This window comes from Cariama cristata, unplaced genomic scaffold, assembly GCF_000690535.1.
Source record: "Cariama cristata isolate BGI_N322 unplaced genomic scaffold, ASM69053v1 scaffold12392, whole genome shotgun sequence".
Lineage (NCBI taxonomy): Eukaryota > Metazoa > Chordata > Aves > Cariamiformes > Cariamidae > Cariama > Cariama cristata.
This window is the reverse complement of record NW_009605584.1, coordinates 105139-121403: the sequence shown is the minus strand read 5'-3', so window position 1 is coordinate 121403 and position 16265 is coordinate 105139. Positions and strand designations below refer to the sequence as shown.

At 37.4% G+C, this 16265-nt stretch overlaps 1 protein-coding gene across 1 annotated transcript in view; it reads left to right on the top strand.

Annotated features, from left to right (window-relative positions):
* Nucleotides 1-16265, top strand: part of LOC104158392 (roundabout homolog 1-like) — a gene marked incomplete at its 5' end in the record, with an annotated part of 86855 nt that overhangs the window by 56866 nt on the left and 13724 nt on the right. The window contains 6 exon segments of the mRNA XM_009696028.1: nt 2455-2609; nt 5922-6257; nt 8718-8825; nt 11530-11674; nt 11989-12240; nt 15998-16265. The exon segment at nt 15998-16265 is cut by the window's right edge and continues 25 nt beyond it. Coding sequence (XP_009694330.1) covers nt 2455-2609; nt 5922-6257; nt 8718-8825; nt 11530-11674; nt 11989-12240; nt 15998-16265 — 1264 coding nt within the window.

Below are 16265 nucleotides of genomic sequence, written 5' to 3'. Positions count from 1 at the left end.
TCCCTGACAAGGTTGTTCAAAAAGATACACAGTTAACATCCTTTGTGTTCTTTGTGCCACTGTGCTTTCCACTCTTCCCATAGCACCAGCTAGACAAAGCACACTCACATAGACTCAGAGGACAGAAATGAACCCAGAAGTGTCTACATCGCATACAGTCATTTTGGTACTGCTGGAGAAACAGCATCGTTTTTTACTGTCCTAGTTTTAAGGATCAGTGCCACTATCTAGCAGTGTAATTGATTCAAGGTGCTAACATCTGTGCTTCTTTTGTTCATTTGCATATATAGCATTTACAGGATGTGTGATGTATCATATTTTGTACAATATGAAACATACTTCTGCAATGTAAAAAAAAAAAAAAAAGTTATTTTTACATATGAAACATTCCTCTGAATTCCAAACCTAAGGTTTTCACTTCCTTACATTATCTTTGCAATGTTTTGGAGAGGTTTAGCATTTTTGCCAAATGCAGTTGTGTCAGCATGTTAAAGAATTATTCAGAATTCAAAATGTCACAGTGATATATTTCAACATAATCCCCACTTCTGCCATGCTGAAAAAATACCCATTTCTGTGGCTGTCCCTTTTCTAGACAGGATTGAAGTAATGGTACTTGTGGTGGATTGACTCCAGCCAGCAGCTAGGCACCCACACAGCCTCTTGCTCAGTCCCCAACCCAGTACAGTAATTCAAGGATTTTGCTGAAAAGGTTAAAGATCTTTGGTAATTATAATCTCCAATCATTACCAGGCTATGGAGCTATAATACAAACATCTCTTGCCTACAGTTCCACCTAAATGGTTCCAATTAGCAGAGTTTTTGTCTACTTACATGCCTCACACCACATTTCTTACATGAGAGCAGGTGTGAATGCAAATTAAATTTTAGAAGCAAAAGTCCTTTAACTCTCTGTCCAAAAATCTAGTACACAGCTCTTGAAAGTGCCAAAACTTTCTGGAAGGCTTTCTCTCCTCCAAATGCCTAGGGTGTAGTTTCATTGTAAGAGCAGAGTGGTAGGGAAAAAAGCAGGGTATTTCAATTCAGCTGGCCTACTCATAGGACTTCTCAGCTGTACATGTATTTCAGATTTACAAAACATACTTGTTTAGTGTATGTGTATTGGCCAGTTTGTTAGCCTGACAGTAAGTCAAGCCTCATCACCTCCTGTGTTAAATTGTCAGATGACATATGCAGTACAGAAATATATATACACAAATATGTAGAGACCTTCTAAATGTCATTCTAAGACTGTGACTAAAGCCTGTGGCACTGACAGACTATGTCCACCGTAACTAACTGCATGCAGTTTGTATTCTCAACTTGCAGTTTAAGAGGATTAGCATATTTTATCTCTGAAAAATATCACATTTAATATTACAGAGACTAGTTTCTCAACTATTTCAAATGGAACGTTGCCTGTTAAATCCTGTGATGAAAGAAACTGTTCCTTTTATGTGTATATATATATATATGTGACAGTGGCTAAAATTATCTATTTTTAAAAGCACCTTAGTTATCAAAAGCAATTTTAAGTTGTTAAGGGATGCTGCTTATATGGGACTTTATAACATGTCATTGCATTGTTAGTGTGAAAAATGAAGACGCACCAAGATTCCACAAAACATTGATCAGAGCATCTTTCACACTCACTACAAAAGTTCAGCAACTTGGAAAACAAGGAATGCTGTTTCTTTCTGCTGATGGCAGTAATACATTTTATTCCAAATGCAGCCAGTATGCAGTCTTGATATCTGGATATTTTTAAAGGTGTTGAATATTCCCAGTTACTTTAAACTTGTCTAGGAGCTGCTGCTGTTTCACCCACATAAAGATTAAGCAAGTGGCTTACTCATTAACAAAGATGTATCACACACTCAATATGCTTAATGAGATCCAAATACACCTAAGCGACAGAGGTTTCTGTAGCCTGCTCTTCCCTTTGATCCGCTACAGTCGTACTCTCTGATGGCGAGGAGGACTTGGCTTCATAAATCACATCCAAACTCAGCTCTTTTTCCCGCATATCCATCACGCTTCCAAGTGTGAATTTTTTGTTTGTTTGACTTGCCAATTTCCCTTTTTTTACCTTGCTTTCTTTAAGAAAGGGGGAGGAAGGGGCAGAAAAATAAAAATGCAACCTTCCTAGGAAAAAAAACCCACACCATCCAAAACCAAAGTGACAGGTAAAGGTTGCACTCCAACTTATATGAGTAACTCAGCAAACTGAACTGATGCCATCCTTGGCTGTTCACTTCAGGGCATTTTAGCAAGGAACAGGTTATACAGGAGACTAGAAACCATTTAGTAATTGAATCAACATGTATTTTCCAATGTTCAAGCCTTTAAATATGTGATATTATTTTGTAATATGTAACCTTTTGAGAACAATATAATTGCAATGTGAAAATGTTTTTGTTTAATTTTTGAAATGACCAAGCTTTGTTTTTAAAGGCCAGGACTCCTAAACATCAATGAACCGGCCACTCAGCCATGGCTAGCAGATACTTGGCCTAACACAGGGAACAATCACAATGACTGCTCCATCAACTGCTGCACCTCTGGCAACGGAAACAGCGATAGCAACCTTACCACGTACAGTCGACCAGGTTAGATATGTTTGTGCCTTGCTAAGGAATCTTCTTTACAGAGTATATATTTCTAATACCTGAGAGAGTGTACAAGTTTGTGTGGTTTTTTTATTTCCAATGCATTTAGAATTAATATAGTTTCTCCTCTATGTCACGATTATGCTTCTGGTCCCTTTTTGGATCCCTCTTTTTGGTCCCCTTTGGATAGTTGTAGCAAGCTGTAGGCTGAAGAAGCCCCTACAACGTTCCATGTTACCGAAAGTCACACTGAACTGACATGTTTCAGTGTCTGAAAAAGAGCAGGTAAGGTCCAAATGGTAGAAGTACCAAAATGACACTAATGAGATTTTCCTTCTGGTTTGGGTGTGATGGGAAGCAAGAAGTAAAACATTGCTACAGTACTTGCAAGACAGTCAGTCTACTTTGGCACATTCAAAACCTTCCTTAGGTTGCCAGTCTCGTCAAAAGTGGATAGCTGGTTTTCTATTTAGGGTATGTGGATAAAAAAGTTAACCTCACACCCTAAAACCAATTATGAAATGTTAGGTTAAGTGATAGTTCCTGAGAGCTTGGGCAGGACTCAGAGTGCTCTTGAAGAAAACCTCCTGAGGTTCCATGGGAACACAGTTGGGGAAATATATCTGGAAGTGCTAATTGATGCACATTTTGTTTTAAACAAACCTTAGGTTTCTTTTTTTTTTATCCTTGTTTGTGTTACTGGTGAGGAATGAAAATGAGTCTTTTCCACTACCAGCATCTCTAGCTGATTTTTGCTAGTAGCATTTCCCAGCATTTCCGAGAGGGAGTATGATTACCTGTAGTGAAGTTGCAGAAGTGCAAAACAGCATTACCTCCTGTAATTAATGTGAAACCAGCCATAATGTGATGGTGGTAATTCATCTCCTGCAGTATGCTCTCTGACAGTGACCAATGCCAGGTGCTTCAGACGAAGGTGAGAGGTTTTAACATTAGAGACTTGTATCTTACCCTGCCTGAGGATATTGTGTCCACAAATACCTATGTAAAAAGATTTCTGATACAGCGATACTCTATTGTGGCAAGTACAGACATAGCAAGTTGTGGTAACTGAAACTTAACAAATTCAGAAAAGGAAGAGAATGCACATTTTTGAGGGTTGTAAACTATTGTAACAGCTTGTCGTGAGATGCAGTGGATTCTTTCTCAGTTTAGCTTTTATATTGAGCTTAGTTGTGTTGCAAAGTGATTCCTTCCTTTCAAGTAGAACTTACGAGCTTGAGGGTCAGACAAGATGTTCATAGTGGTCTCTTCTGTTCTGGAATGGCTGGCAAATAGTCTTAATTATGTCAGCTTGGGCTTGGCTTATGCTCTGAAGCAGCAGAGTTAGGTATCCTCTCTGTAGCTGTGAATATGCTAAGTTACTGTGCATTTTTAATTTCTTTTAAGTGTAATACTGTCATCCAAGTCACAGAATTGGAATGGGTTGTTCTAAAAGTAGATACTGTAAAAACATCTAACAGAATAAATCTTCTGTCATATGAGTAAGCCAGTACTTTGTATGAGGAAATCTGATGCATCTGTGTGAAAAAAATGTACCTACTGCATATACTGTATTGATCATATTGCCCTATACACAAATCAGATGTAGCTGAAAATGGAAGGAGGTAAAAACATATGTTATAAGTGGCTCTGCAAGGATGTTATAGCAAAGCATGAGGTATTAGAAATGAAGAATATGCTGGATATGTAATTGCCCAATATAATACAATAGACTTGGAAAGGAGGAAAGACTAACATGGTTTCAGTAGGCAAGAGAAAAAGCAGAAATTAAAACATTTTAAAAGTAGACATCAGGAAGTTGAAGACTGTAAAGCAATAAATAACAGCTCACATAAGAAAGAAAAAATATCAAACAGTAAAACCTTCAAAAAACACAAGCTGGGGGCCATGAAATGTGCAATGATAAGCTGTATGTGGCATGTTCTGATACTGTTCCTTAATCACTGAAAATGTGGATCAGTGGTTTTCTTCCTCAAGTAGTATTTTACGTTTCTTTTTCAGGAGATACTTCTCAAAAAAGATGTACATATTAGGGAATATTTTTGAAATTGAACATCCTCCATATTTAGTAGTCATTTCATTTAGTATAATGGTCAAATCCTGAATTCTGTACTTAGTTTTACTTGGCAACCTCTCCAGTAAATTAATTGTGGCCACAGGTAATGGACTTCAGGTTTTGAATCAAACTCATTAGCATAAATACCACATCTTGTAAAAGAGGAAAACTGTATTCCTGGTGATTGTTATGTAATTATTGATGCATTAATCAGCTGGCAAATGAGAATTTTTGCTTAATGATCATTGAATACTGGTTTCACTAAGCCTTCTAACTGCCGACCCACGGACTGTGTTACTCCATTCAGTATTCTTCCAGTGGCCTGGATATGGAGAGGAAAAACCGTGTGTGGGGCTGCTGTTACACAGAGGCAAGAGACTATGGAAAGGCAGGCACACTGGTTCACACAGTCGTGGCCAGAGCATCAGTACATGTCTAACTTACTCTATGCAATAAGTGGTGATCTCATGATGCAATAACTATTAGAAGAACAAATTCATGCTGTCTATATGGTATATATTTAGCAGACAGGCCAATGGTATTACTATGGTATTACTTATTTTGCAATATCCAAAGTAACTAAAAGTTAGCAAAAATTCCAGGTTGCTTTCTTGTCTTTTTGTTTCAAACCAAAATATAAGATTGTACAAGGAAACAATGATCAAATAAAGGCTTGCTACTGGGTACCTGAGCTACCTTTCACATTGTACTGTTTCTCTTTCATTCTGTTATGTGTAATCATTTTTCAGTCTGTTTTATAAAAATCTGTTGTATCTCTGTTTCTTATTACAAGAAAGTCTAAATGCTGTTGAGATGCCATGAGATGACTGTCATGTTTAGTGATTCCCAGTATTAAGTTTTGGTTGATTTTTCCTTTCAATGCAAATTATTTTAATCACAGGTATTGATTGGATATCTGTACTGCTTTGAGAATAATGTCTAAAAATATGAATGTTTATGTGGCCACTGTAGAAAAAGCCCAGCAAGGTAAGTCATTGTAGATACAATTCAGAAGGTCTGAATTTACCATGAATCAAAACAGTGAACACTACTTTTGAAGCAGTAACTTATAAGGTAAATAATATTCTGTGAATTATTTAGTTAATCACAGTATCTGTGCTTCATGGATGCAAGCCATATGGTTATGCACTAGAAAAATGTTAAAGGGAATTTCATTGAAAGTATAGTGTAAGCGAACAGAATGACCTTTTCTTTTTTCTTTCCTCTGTGGTTAGCCGATTGTATAGCAAATTACAACAATCAGCTGGACAACAAGCAAACAAACCTGATGTTGCCTGAGTCAACTGTATATGGTGACGTGGACCTCAGCAACAAAATCAATGAGATGAAAACCTTCAATAGTCCAAATCTAAAGGACGGAAGATTTGTCAGCCAGCCTGGGCAGCCCACTCCTTATGCCACCACTCAACTCATCCAGTCAAATATCAGCAATAATGTTAACAATGGCAGCGGGGACACGAATGAGAAACACTGGAAACCCTCTGTTCAGCAAAAGCAAGAGGTTGCACCCATACAGTACAACATTGTGGAGCAAAACAAATTAAACAAAGGTGAAGAGCTTTTAGCTTGTTTCTCCTCTTTAGGCATCAGAGGAGTTTTGACCTTCTGGTGCTGGGAGTCTGAAGCTTTCAGTTTCAGCAATTACAGACTTCTGTGGTGCTTTCAGACTTCTCCCTCTTTAGATTTAGAAATCCACAGTTATTAGTGTCAGAAAGTTAATTAGCACCACAATAACCTTCAGATATTGAATTTATTATAAAAAAATAACAAGCTATATCTTTAGAAAAGAGTTAAATAAAATACATTTCCTACGGAGTTGAGATTAATTTAAATTTAATAGTAGTTAAGGGATTGGTTAGAACAGAGGCCAGATATTTTATTCATAAACCAGATGCATGGTAGTCACATTATACTCTACCTTAAATTTTAAATAGGTCAATCCACCCTTCCCAGTCGTGGATGGAGACTAATTAAATCTACACGTTCATGTAAACGAATGAAATTTTGCATATCAAACTCTGTAAAATTGTATTGTGTTGTACACTGGGGACACAAATGGAGTGATCCAATTCATTTTAGACTTGTTCCTAGCAAGCCTTCGATTCATATATTGAGAGGCAATGCTACTGCACACAGTTTTGGAAACTAAATTCCTTTGTTACCCTGACTGAAGTCTGTGGATCCAGAAGCTAAAATTAAATTGATTTCAGTGTTATCGGGAAACATCAGAATGTACTTTTGTGGCCTTGAGGGCATGTTTCTTTAATATAATGTGTGGGAGTTGGAAGAAATAGGTATGTGATTTCTTGCTAGTCCTCCAGGCTACCATGCAACCTCTTTTAATAACCTGATTTGCAAAACGGTATCCCTAGGAACTGGACCCATTCTAATGTGGAACTTTTTGCATGGATTGCTGTAACTCAAGTGATCGCATAGTGATAAGTTATCCAGTAAAAAGATACGTTTCGTTACAGGAATGTTGATTTCTCTACCGGACCCATCTACTCACAGAGAAGTTCAAAGGGCAATATAAAATGTGACACCTTCCCTTGACATAAACATGTCAAAAGAAAATTCAGTTTTTGTGACTCCTTACTAGAGGGTGAAAGCTGTATTTTTTTGTAATTGTGTTTTCTTTCTTGAACTGTGTATTACATATCTGCTTTGGAATTAAAACATGTTTGGTTTTTATGCCCTGGAAGATACTGCATCTTTCAAACTCTGTACATTACAGCTGCATATTCTCTAACATATTGTAGTGTGGAAAGGCCCCCTTAAAGCATTGTCTGCTGACAGTCATATATATACATATTTCAGAGTGCTGATTTACTGTTTATCCTCTGTGTAAACATATGCGGTATGTAGGGCTTCAGCATGGTCTCTGGAATGCAAGTAGGCTGAGAAACTATTACAGAATACACTCTGGTGTGGAATTTATCATTATGCTCTTTTTCCCATGCTTACATTATCACAAACATTGCTGCAGCAGATGGGGACTGGATTCTTAGTTTTGTTTATTTTTGTTTTGATTTGCTGTTTTATGAGTCAATATTCTGATCTTGGTTTTCTCATTTCCTAAGTCAAAACCATCTTGCTGATGATTATACCTATAGCTTTTGTGATGGGAGATAACAATTTTGATGAGTTACATGCTGTGCTTCATTGTCACTACTTTATGTCCAGTGGTTCTGTTTATGACGCAGTTTTATTTGCTGTATGAGGAGTAACTCAGCTCCTTTCTGTTCTCTGTAATTCGCAATTCCTTTTTGGCATGAGAGTATTGTTTTGTCAGATGAGTATTTTACTTCTGGTAAAAGTTTTACAGATCTGGTTGCCAAATCTAGATTTAAAAACACATGTATATCAAGTGCTTTGGAACTGGAGAAGGAAGTTATGGTAACAGCCATTAGCAAAAAAAGGCCCTGCCTGTAGCTAGAATCTGCATGACCCAATGTAAATAGAAATCTTCTTGGAGCCAGCAGGCATTAAACAAAGACCTCTTCTGTTGTAAACCAAATTCAGCGGGGCTGCATTGTTGCTCCAGCAGATCATTCAGCCCTTGTAATACAGGGCTGACTCCTCTGTGGGTTTGTCACCTTTGAGATACAAAAAGTAGCTACCACAGTCCATTGGCTGCCCTGCATGTGTAAATTAAGCATAGACCATGGAAAATCAATCAAGGTGACAGTCTATTCGTATGCAAAATGCTCACACAGGTCATATATATGTATCCATTGAGACTTAATCGTTGCAGAGGCATTGCGACAACCCTGTGCATAGGATTTCATTTTACTTCATTTTTGCTACAGAGCTACTAAGTTCCCATCATTTTCCTTAAACTTACAGTTAGAGATAAGATAAAACATGATTATAAGATGGTGTTCCTTTCAAAAAATGAGTTGATTTCTTCCTCACTATTTTCAGGAGCTCTCATTTTGTGTTATAAAGCAGGCATATAAAAGTAGATGTGTTTCTGAAGGGTAGCATTAACGATACAATTAAACTTGCAGATTACCGGGTAAATGACAACATTGCTCCAACTATTCCGTACAACCAGTCATACGACCAGAATACAGGTGGATCCTACAACAGCTCGGACAGAGGCAGTAGTACATCTGGTGAGTATCTACAGTGTTTTCCAAACCTTAGGTTTTTTGTTGTTTGGATGCTGTAGCTGTGGTTAGCACTGGTTACTGGACTTACAGAAGGGATGACGGGGAGGAGCCCACTGGCACTAATACAGCACAAGGATGTTAAACAGCATAAAAAAAACCTGGCCCAATAGGTGCCTATATTTCTGTTGCAACCTCATGATCTCTTAGTGCCATCTCAATGTCAATTAAGTAATGGATTGTCCAAAATTGTTAAAGTCATGCAATCAAATAGAAGTTGGATTTCCTAATGTTAATGCCCTACTGGTTAATATTATGGTCTCCAGATGGGCAAATCATAGGAATTCCTTTTCAACTGTCATAAAAAAAGAGGATTTTAATTTATGTATTACTTTCCTAGTACTTTACTGACTTCTTTTCCATCTCTTGGGTCTGCTCACCCGAGACAACCTTATTCATGAACAGGCTCAAGTGACCAGAGTATTTGAGTGATACCTAACAGAAATGCTTTAAGAATTTTTTCATTTTTTTTAAATTAAACCTATGCATTTTATTGAGTAAAAAAGCATGCATGCATACATAAAATTTTTATAGATTTCAGTGGCTTTATGTTAAAACTATTCCTGTACATCATTTGAATGTAGACAGTAAATAATTAAAGTTAAATTTCATTTCTCATTGGCATCTCCTTTGCAAAATATCTAAAAGTCCTTTATAAAAATCTTGAAAAATGACAGCTTTTTTGTGCTGGAGAATGCTGACCAGGGCACTGAAATTGCACTCTGTGCTTTGGAACCACAGAATATGGTTTAATTCAAAAGTTATTGCTTCTCATCATGGTATAACCTGTTCACTTTCAGCTTTGTTTTCTGATAGAGGTGTGTGAAATGTTCAGAGCTAAACCAGAAACTACACATAGGCTTAGTTTCGGGCTTTACTGCAAGTCTGATGCTTAGCCTATATTTATTTACATCAAGCCAATTATAGGGTGACTTATGGTCACAATCACCGGTGCCCTGGCCTTTACATCTGCTGATCAAGATGAGGACTTTTCTTTTCACCTTTTGTTCTGCTGTAGCCTTTGATAGTCTGGTTGCCTTAATCTTAATCTGTGCTCTATCTTGACCGATTGTGACTGAGGCACAGCAGAGGCATAAACATGTAGATGAGCCTGCTGTGCCTTTGGGTGACCTGAATTCTCAGTGGCTGGGGTTGAGATAAGCACCGCTCCCAATTCTCCCAGCAGCTCAGGGATGTTCTTCTGGGAGCAAGCCTTTTGCCCGTTCCCAGGTCTACAACATCAGAATGTGGTGCTGAGCCTGTGCTCAATGACGTTAAGACCTGAAATTTGGCATGAAACATCTCAGGGGTATGAACCCATGCAAATTAAAAGTGAGAAGTTGGTATTCTCCATGGTGACGCCTATTACGGTTATTCATAACGCTAACAATTTATAGTCCTATACCAAGGTTTTAATGAAGCAAGGTGACCAGAGTAATAAATTAATTGTGCTGAATCTAGTATATATCATGGTGCTTAGGGTAGAGAATGCAGATGATGGTCACCTTGGGATAGTTGGGGTCTTGCTTGACATACTGAGATACCAGAAAAATAATTGTACATAGCTAAAACATATTTGTATCTGGTAGCTAATGTGGGACACTAATAAGCAGAATTACCGTGAGAATGGAAAATCTGAGACAGCACAAGTGAGAAAAACAAGCTTCCTAAATCTCACTGCAACGTATTTAATCATGTGTATAAGGTTTAACTATGGTAACATAAAATCATGCCTCAGCTGAAGAGAGGAATGTGAAGGATTCTAAAACATACTCAAAAATGCAGTGACTTTATCTACAGTTAAAGAAGTAACAATAACAAAGAAGGATAAAAATGTATACCATGGAACAATGTTAGAGTCAATTCTCATCATAGCCGTGTCCAAAGTTAAAATTTAAGACCACCTGAATAAATGGTCTTATTTAAAGTTATTGGAATGTTAAAGCTGCGTTGTTCTATTATGAGCTATAATTTCCCAGTAATAGTAGTTGAAAACATTTGTGCCATACTCCATCGATCTTCTTTGTTCTTTTTTCTGTTATTTTAGTTCTTCCAGCAATTATTCTCAACTGCACCTGCCATTTAGACTAAAACTAGTAATTTCATTGTGCCTAAAATGTTTCAGTGGACAAGTACAAATTACATATATTCAGTGACTTAATGCAACAGTGGAACTTTAATAGATCATATCTGTATCATATTGTATTTTAGGTTCCAGCAATTAAATAGCATAAAGGCACTTTAGAAAATATGTCTACAGCTCATTTGTTTTAGATGATAATCTATAATGTAATTAATAAAAGTAGGGAGCTCACTTTTAACGACATTGCTTGTAAAATTCATTTACAGTTTTATCACATTTTGACTGTTTATTAACAATTCAAGCTTTGTATCCCATGTGCTTTTTGCCATGCTATGTAAAGTTTCTGGTTAAATTCAATTGCTTAAAATGTAGAGTAATTCAACAAAGAAGCTACAATTACAAATTGTTGTTAAAAGAGGAATGCCAGTTTATTCCAACTTGGCACAACAGTAAATTCCCAGAGATCTCAAGAGGGTCTGGGAGGGACTATGGTTATTTTGTTTTTCAAAGCTGGTGGTGAGGACATACTTTAAAGCATTACAAATACGCACTGCTTCTTATTCACAGGGAGTCAAGGACACAAGAAGGGCGCTCGGACCCCGAAGGCTCCCAAGCAAGCTGGCATGAACTGGGCAGATCTTCTTCCACCCCCTCCAGCACATCCACCTCCCCATAGCAATAGTGAAGATTACAATCTTTCTGTGGACGAAAGGTAAGAAAAATTAATGCGTCATCCGTTTCTCACTTTAATCACTAGTTAACTGAACTGTAATTTGCCCTATAAGCTGGCAGCGAGACCTTCCTTCAGTACCGTTCTGGTGCTCCTCATCTAGCTGTAGTGTGGCTGTTTAGAGATCACTTACTGACAGTGGTGTACCTCCACTCAGTGCATCCTTACTAAGCTGTTTTCAAGAGCACATATAACAATGATTTTTTTTTTTTTTCTGGGCTATTTATACGTGTATCAGATATGCTAATTACACAGTAAAAATTTAAGTCCTTATTTTCTTAAAAAATTAATTTTAGCTATGACCAAGAAATTCCTTGTCCTGTCCCACCTGCAAGGATGTATCTGCAGCAGGATGAGCTAGAGGAAGAGGACGAAGATGAGCGAGGTCCTACTCCACCTGTCCGAGGAGCAGCTTCCTCTCCAGCCGCTGTCTCCTATAGCCATCAGTCAACTGCCACTCTCACCCCCTCTCCCCAGGAAGAACTCCAGCCCATGTTACAGGACTGTCAGGAGGATCTGGGACACATACAACACCAACCTGAGCGGAGGTGTGTCAATGCAAATGTAGTGAGAGAGATGTGACAAAAGTCATCCTAGCCCTGCTGAAAATTCCTCTTGAATTCAGTGAGGCCAAGATTTTCCTCATGATATTTATTCCGTTAATATTTAACTCCTAATCCAGGACTGTAGAACTATTTGTAACCAAAGAAATATGTAATTAAGTTGCTTTATTATTATACCATGGAAAGAAATGCAGTATATCACTTTATGGTACGTACAATGCTGACATAAGTTAAATTCACAGTCATCAGGATATTAAAGTGGTATCGTTAACACAGCTTACCATATAATTACAGTTCCATTGTTTCCAATAGATTTACTGCATTATTACCATAAAATAGCATGCATTATTCCACAGTAACTGTGCAATTAACTTGTCACCAATATGTATGAATATATATAAATATATAATTTATATAACCTATAGATTTTCCTCCTCTCATAAATCCTAATACAGGAAATTATTGCTGGCAAAATTTTCTTAACATTTCCACCTACCCTTATTTAAAGGAATGACCAACATTAATAAAGATAGATATTTGTTATGGGGAAATTTAGTTTCTTCTCTGAGTTGCTTTTTTGCATGCGCACTCTCACAGCTTCTCTTCCATAAAACAGTGAATTCTGAATGAGGCTCTTTATGTATTATGTTTACTTGTCTTGCTTTTTGTTAAGAGGGCACTGCTTTTCCATCCCAAATTATATTGTTTTAATTATTTTTTTTCTCCAGTGGTTTGCACATATTGTTTACTACCACAAATATACAAACTTATCCTGCAATATTCTAGTCATACTTTCTATTTTTAGTGAAATGCAGGCCTATTATGATGAAATTAATTTCATCTTGCCGAGTAGACTGTAGAACTTTGATTTTATTAATATAGCTTGCTGGACATTTATGGATGTATTTTCCGGAATGTTTTTTGAAAAGTTAGTTTATTTTTATGTTTCCCTTTTTTAAGTAAACAGTAGTTATTAATCTTTTTTTTTAAAGGGCCTGTATCTGGCTTTACTTTGGCTTCCCACTTCTACTTGGTCTGCCTTGTCTTATTTTCTTTATGCTTTATGGTAACACTTCCTGTACTGTGTATCTTTTTCTCTTCCTTTGTCTTCCTGAGTCTTTAAAATCATTCTTTTTGTTAGTAGGTAGCTAGTAATATTTTCCTGTAATTTCCATTGGCCCTGTTATGTTCGGGCACAGAAGTGTTCATTTTAATCGCTTACATTTTCTGGGTTACGTAGAGGTTAAACTAGCTGGACGGTAATGCAAAAGGGAAATGCTAAGTGAGCGATATGTTGGGGGAGACTTCCCAGAACCTCAGCTGCCATGTTCTGGAGAGTGGGAGATGCATACTGACATACAGAATGGAGTAGGCATTGGAGCAGATGTATGCAAACGTGCATAACCAGCCAGCAACTGCCTGTGAAGTCGAAGACTTGCTCAACATAAAGGCTCATAGCTAGTCACCATAAATGTCATCAAAAGTAGTGGCAGAAGTATCTGGAAGGATGTTCCAATTTAAGCTCCTAGGGCTTTATTTTGTTCTTCCTACAGTGGTTAAGGCTAGCTTTGCTGAAAGTCTTAGAATTGTTAATGACTAGATTTGTCTTTTTTGTTTTACTTTTTCAAATGTTATTTCTTTTCCTTTTTGCTACATCCATCTCATCAGTTAAAAAAGATTCACATAATTCTATTCACTTGATTTGTGAGGCTTGGCTGACTACCTTTTCCATCTAACGATGTTGATATGACCCATGGCATTGCTGTTTAGGAGCTGGATGTACTGTGCTCAACAGCTGTAGCCCATTCTGGAAGGGGAGGTTCTCTTTTGAATACATTGTGACAGTCCTTTCCAATTAAGAATACATTCTGAGTGGTACCTCTCTGTTGTTTTGGGGAGATTTGTAAATGGTGGTTTTATACTGAAAATAATGTGTGAAATACTGTTTGTCATAGCTTTTATTAGCTTTTCTTGTAGTTCTACTGAATATTATCTCAGTTTCTGATCAGAACCAGACATCTAGAATATGATTCTGGTGGTGGTGGTGTACTGTAATATTTTTCTATCCGGTCAGCTTGCTAGAAGTATAGCCAACTGAAATAGAAATCTGTGCTCTGGAAGAGTGGACAAGCAGAGAAAAAACTAAAGATTTAGTGAGATAGCAGATGATGTCAATGTTAAAGCGAGAGCTGAGATAGGAGACGGTGTCACTGTTAAAGCGAGAACCACTGCATCAGATAAACTGAATGAAGTATTGTTAATTCTGTATGCCCATGAACCAGCTGCTCTCAATTAGCCTATCCTTAAAGGCTGGCAGGCAAGCTATATTTTCAAGAACTCTAACATATTTTTTAACCAGTTACGTGTCTTCTAATACCAAAACCTGGAGAATAGGAAGACTGGCAAATATATTACAAGGACAGTTGTTACAAAAGCTTTAAATTAAGGTATTAAAACTTTATTGGGCAAGGTCTGTAGTCAAAGGCAGGTGGAGATTCCCATGCAGCAATGGCCTGGCAGATTTGAGGGGAGCGAGGGTTATTAAATTATTGTTTGGTATTTATCCCTAACCAACCTTTTCTTCATTCCGTTCAGTACTTAATGCAGCAAGTGGAAAACAGTGGCTAGATGATGTAGTCCAGGGACGTTCCAGCTTGCTCTTGCCACAAAGTATTAGGTTTTTCCTTGCTAGATTTACCTTTCAGAATTAGCAAGTGTTCCCTTTCATTAAAATATCCCATCCCCCCCCCCCAAAAAAAAAAAAAAAAAAAGAATATTTATTTCATGACAGTCACCATTTGTCAATGAGATAGTAAGAGGCAAAAATTGACAAAGGAAAATCACTTTTTCTTTGCAGTAGAAATTCCTGGTAAGCAAAGCCAACTGTACGGCCATTGCTGCTGAAAGTATTTTTTCCTATCAGACAAATGGCAATTAAAAAGCATGCCTGTGGCCCTATGAAGAAAAACTGTTGACAATGTTACTACCTGGGACTTCTGAGTGAAGTGTTCGCTAAACTGAACATTGAACTAATGTTATCTAATATTTTCCTCTTTAAGCTGGAGACACCATTACTGATGATTTAAGCTCAAAATAAATTAACCTATACATCTATATGCATTTTAATATCCTTAAGACCTAGAACTAATGTTATGGTAGAGAATTCTTTCTTTATATTATCACCTAGACCAATTTCAATAATAGTGAAATAACAATACCTCTTTCATATCTTTCTGAATCACTGGGGTGGGTGGATTGAAGATAATGTTTATGGAGCAATCTGTTCAGATAGAGGCATCTGTTGACATTGATAGTTTCAAGCTTCTAGAGCAGTATACAGACGCTTCTTTTGTTCATATTCTGAAGGGTGCACAAATAATTTTTTTAAATAGTCACATGAACTGTAACCACCTCTTCACCTTGCTGTACCTGTGCTACTTTAGGAAAAAATAACAGCTTCGTGCAAAATAAACCAATTTTCGTTAAAATCACTGATAAAGGATCTGTATTAAAAAAAAAAACAGATTTCTTTGTGGTAGATTTCAAACTACATGGCGGTCAGTTCTGATTTACAGTAAAAATAAAAACTAAAAAGAAACAACCAGCCCTGAACCTTTCAGATATAATTTCTGTTGATTTAAAAAGGCAAGTCAGGCTTGTTGGGAAATAATAGAAATATTTTCATCAGTTTCCTCTGACTATGTTATATGACTTTAATTCTTACCTTTCTATTTTTATGCAGACGTCAACCTGTGAGTCCTCCACCCCCTCCAAGGCCTATCTCCCCACCACATACTTATGGATATATCTCAGGGCCCTTGGTCTCTGATATGGATACCGACGCACCAGAAGAGGAAGAGGATGAGGCAGATATAGAGGTTGCCAAGATGCAGAACAGAAGGCTCCTTTTGCGTGGCCTTGAGCAGACACCTGCCTCCAGTGTTGGGGATTTGGAGAGCTCTGTAACAGGGTCCATGATCAATGGCTGGGGTTCAGCCTCCGAAGAAGAT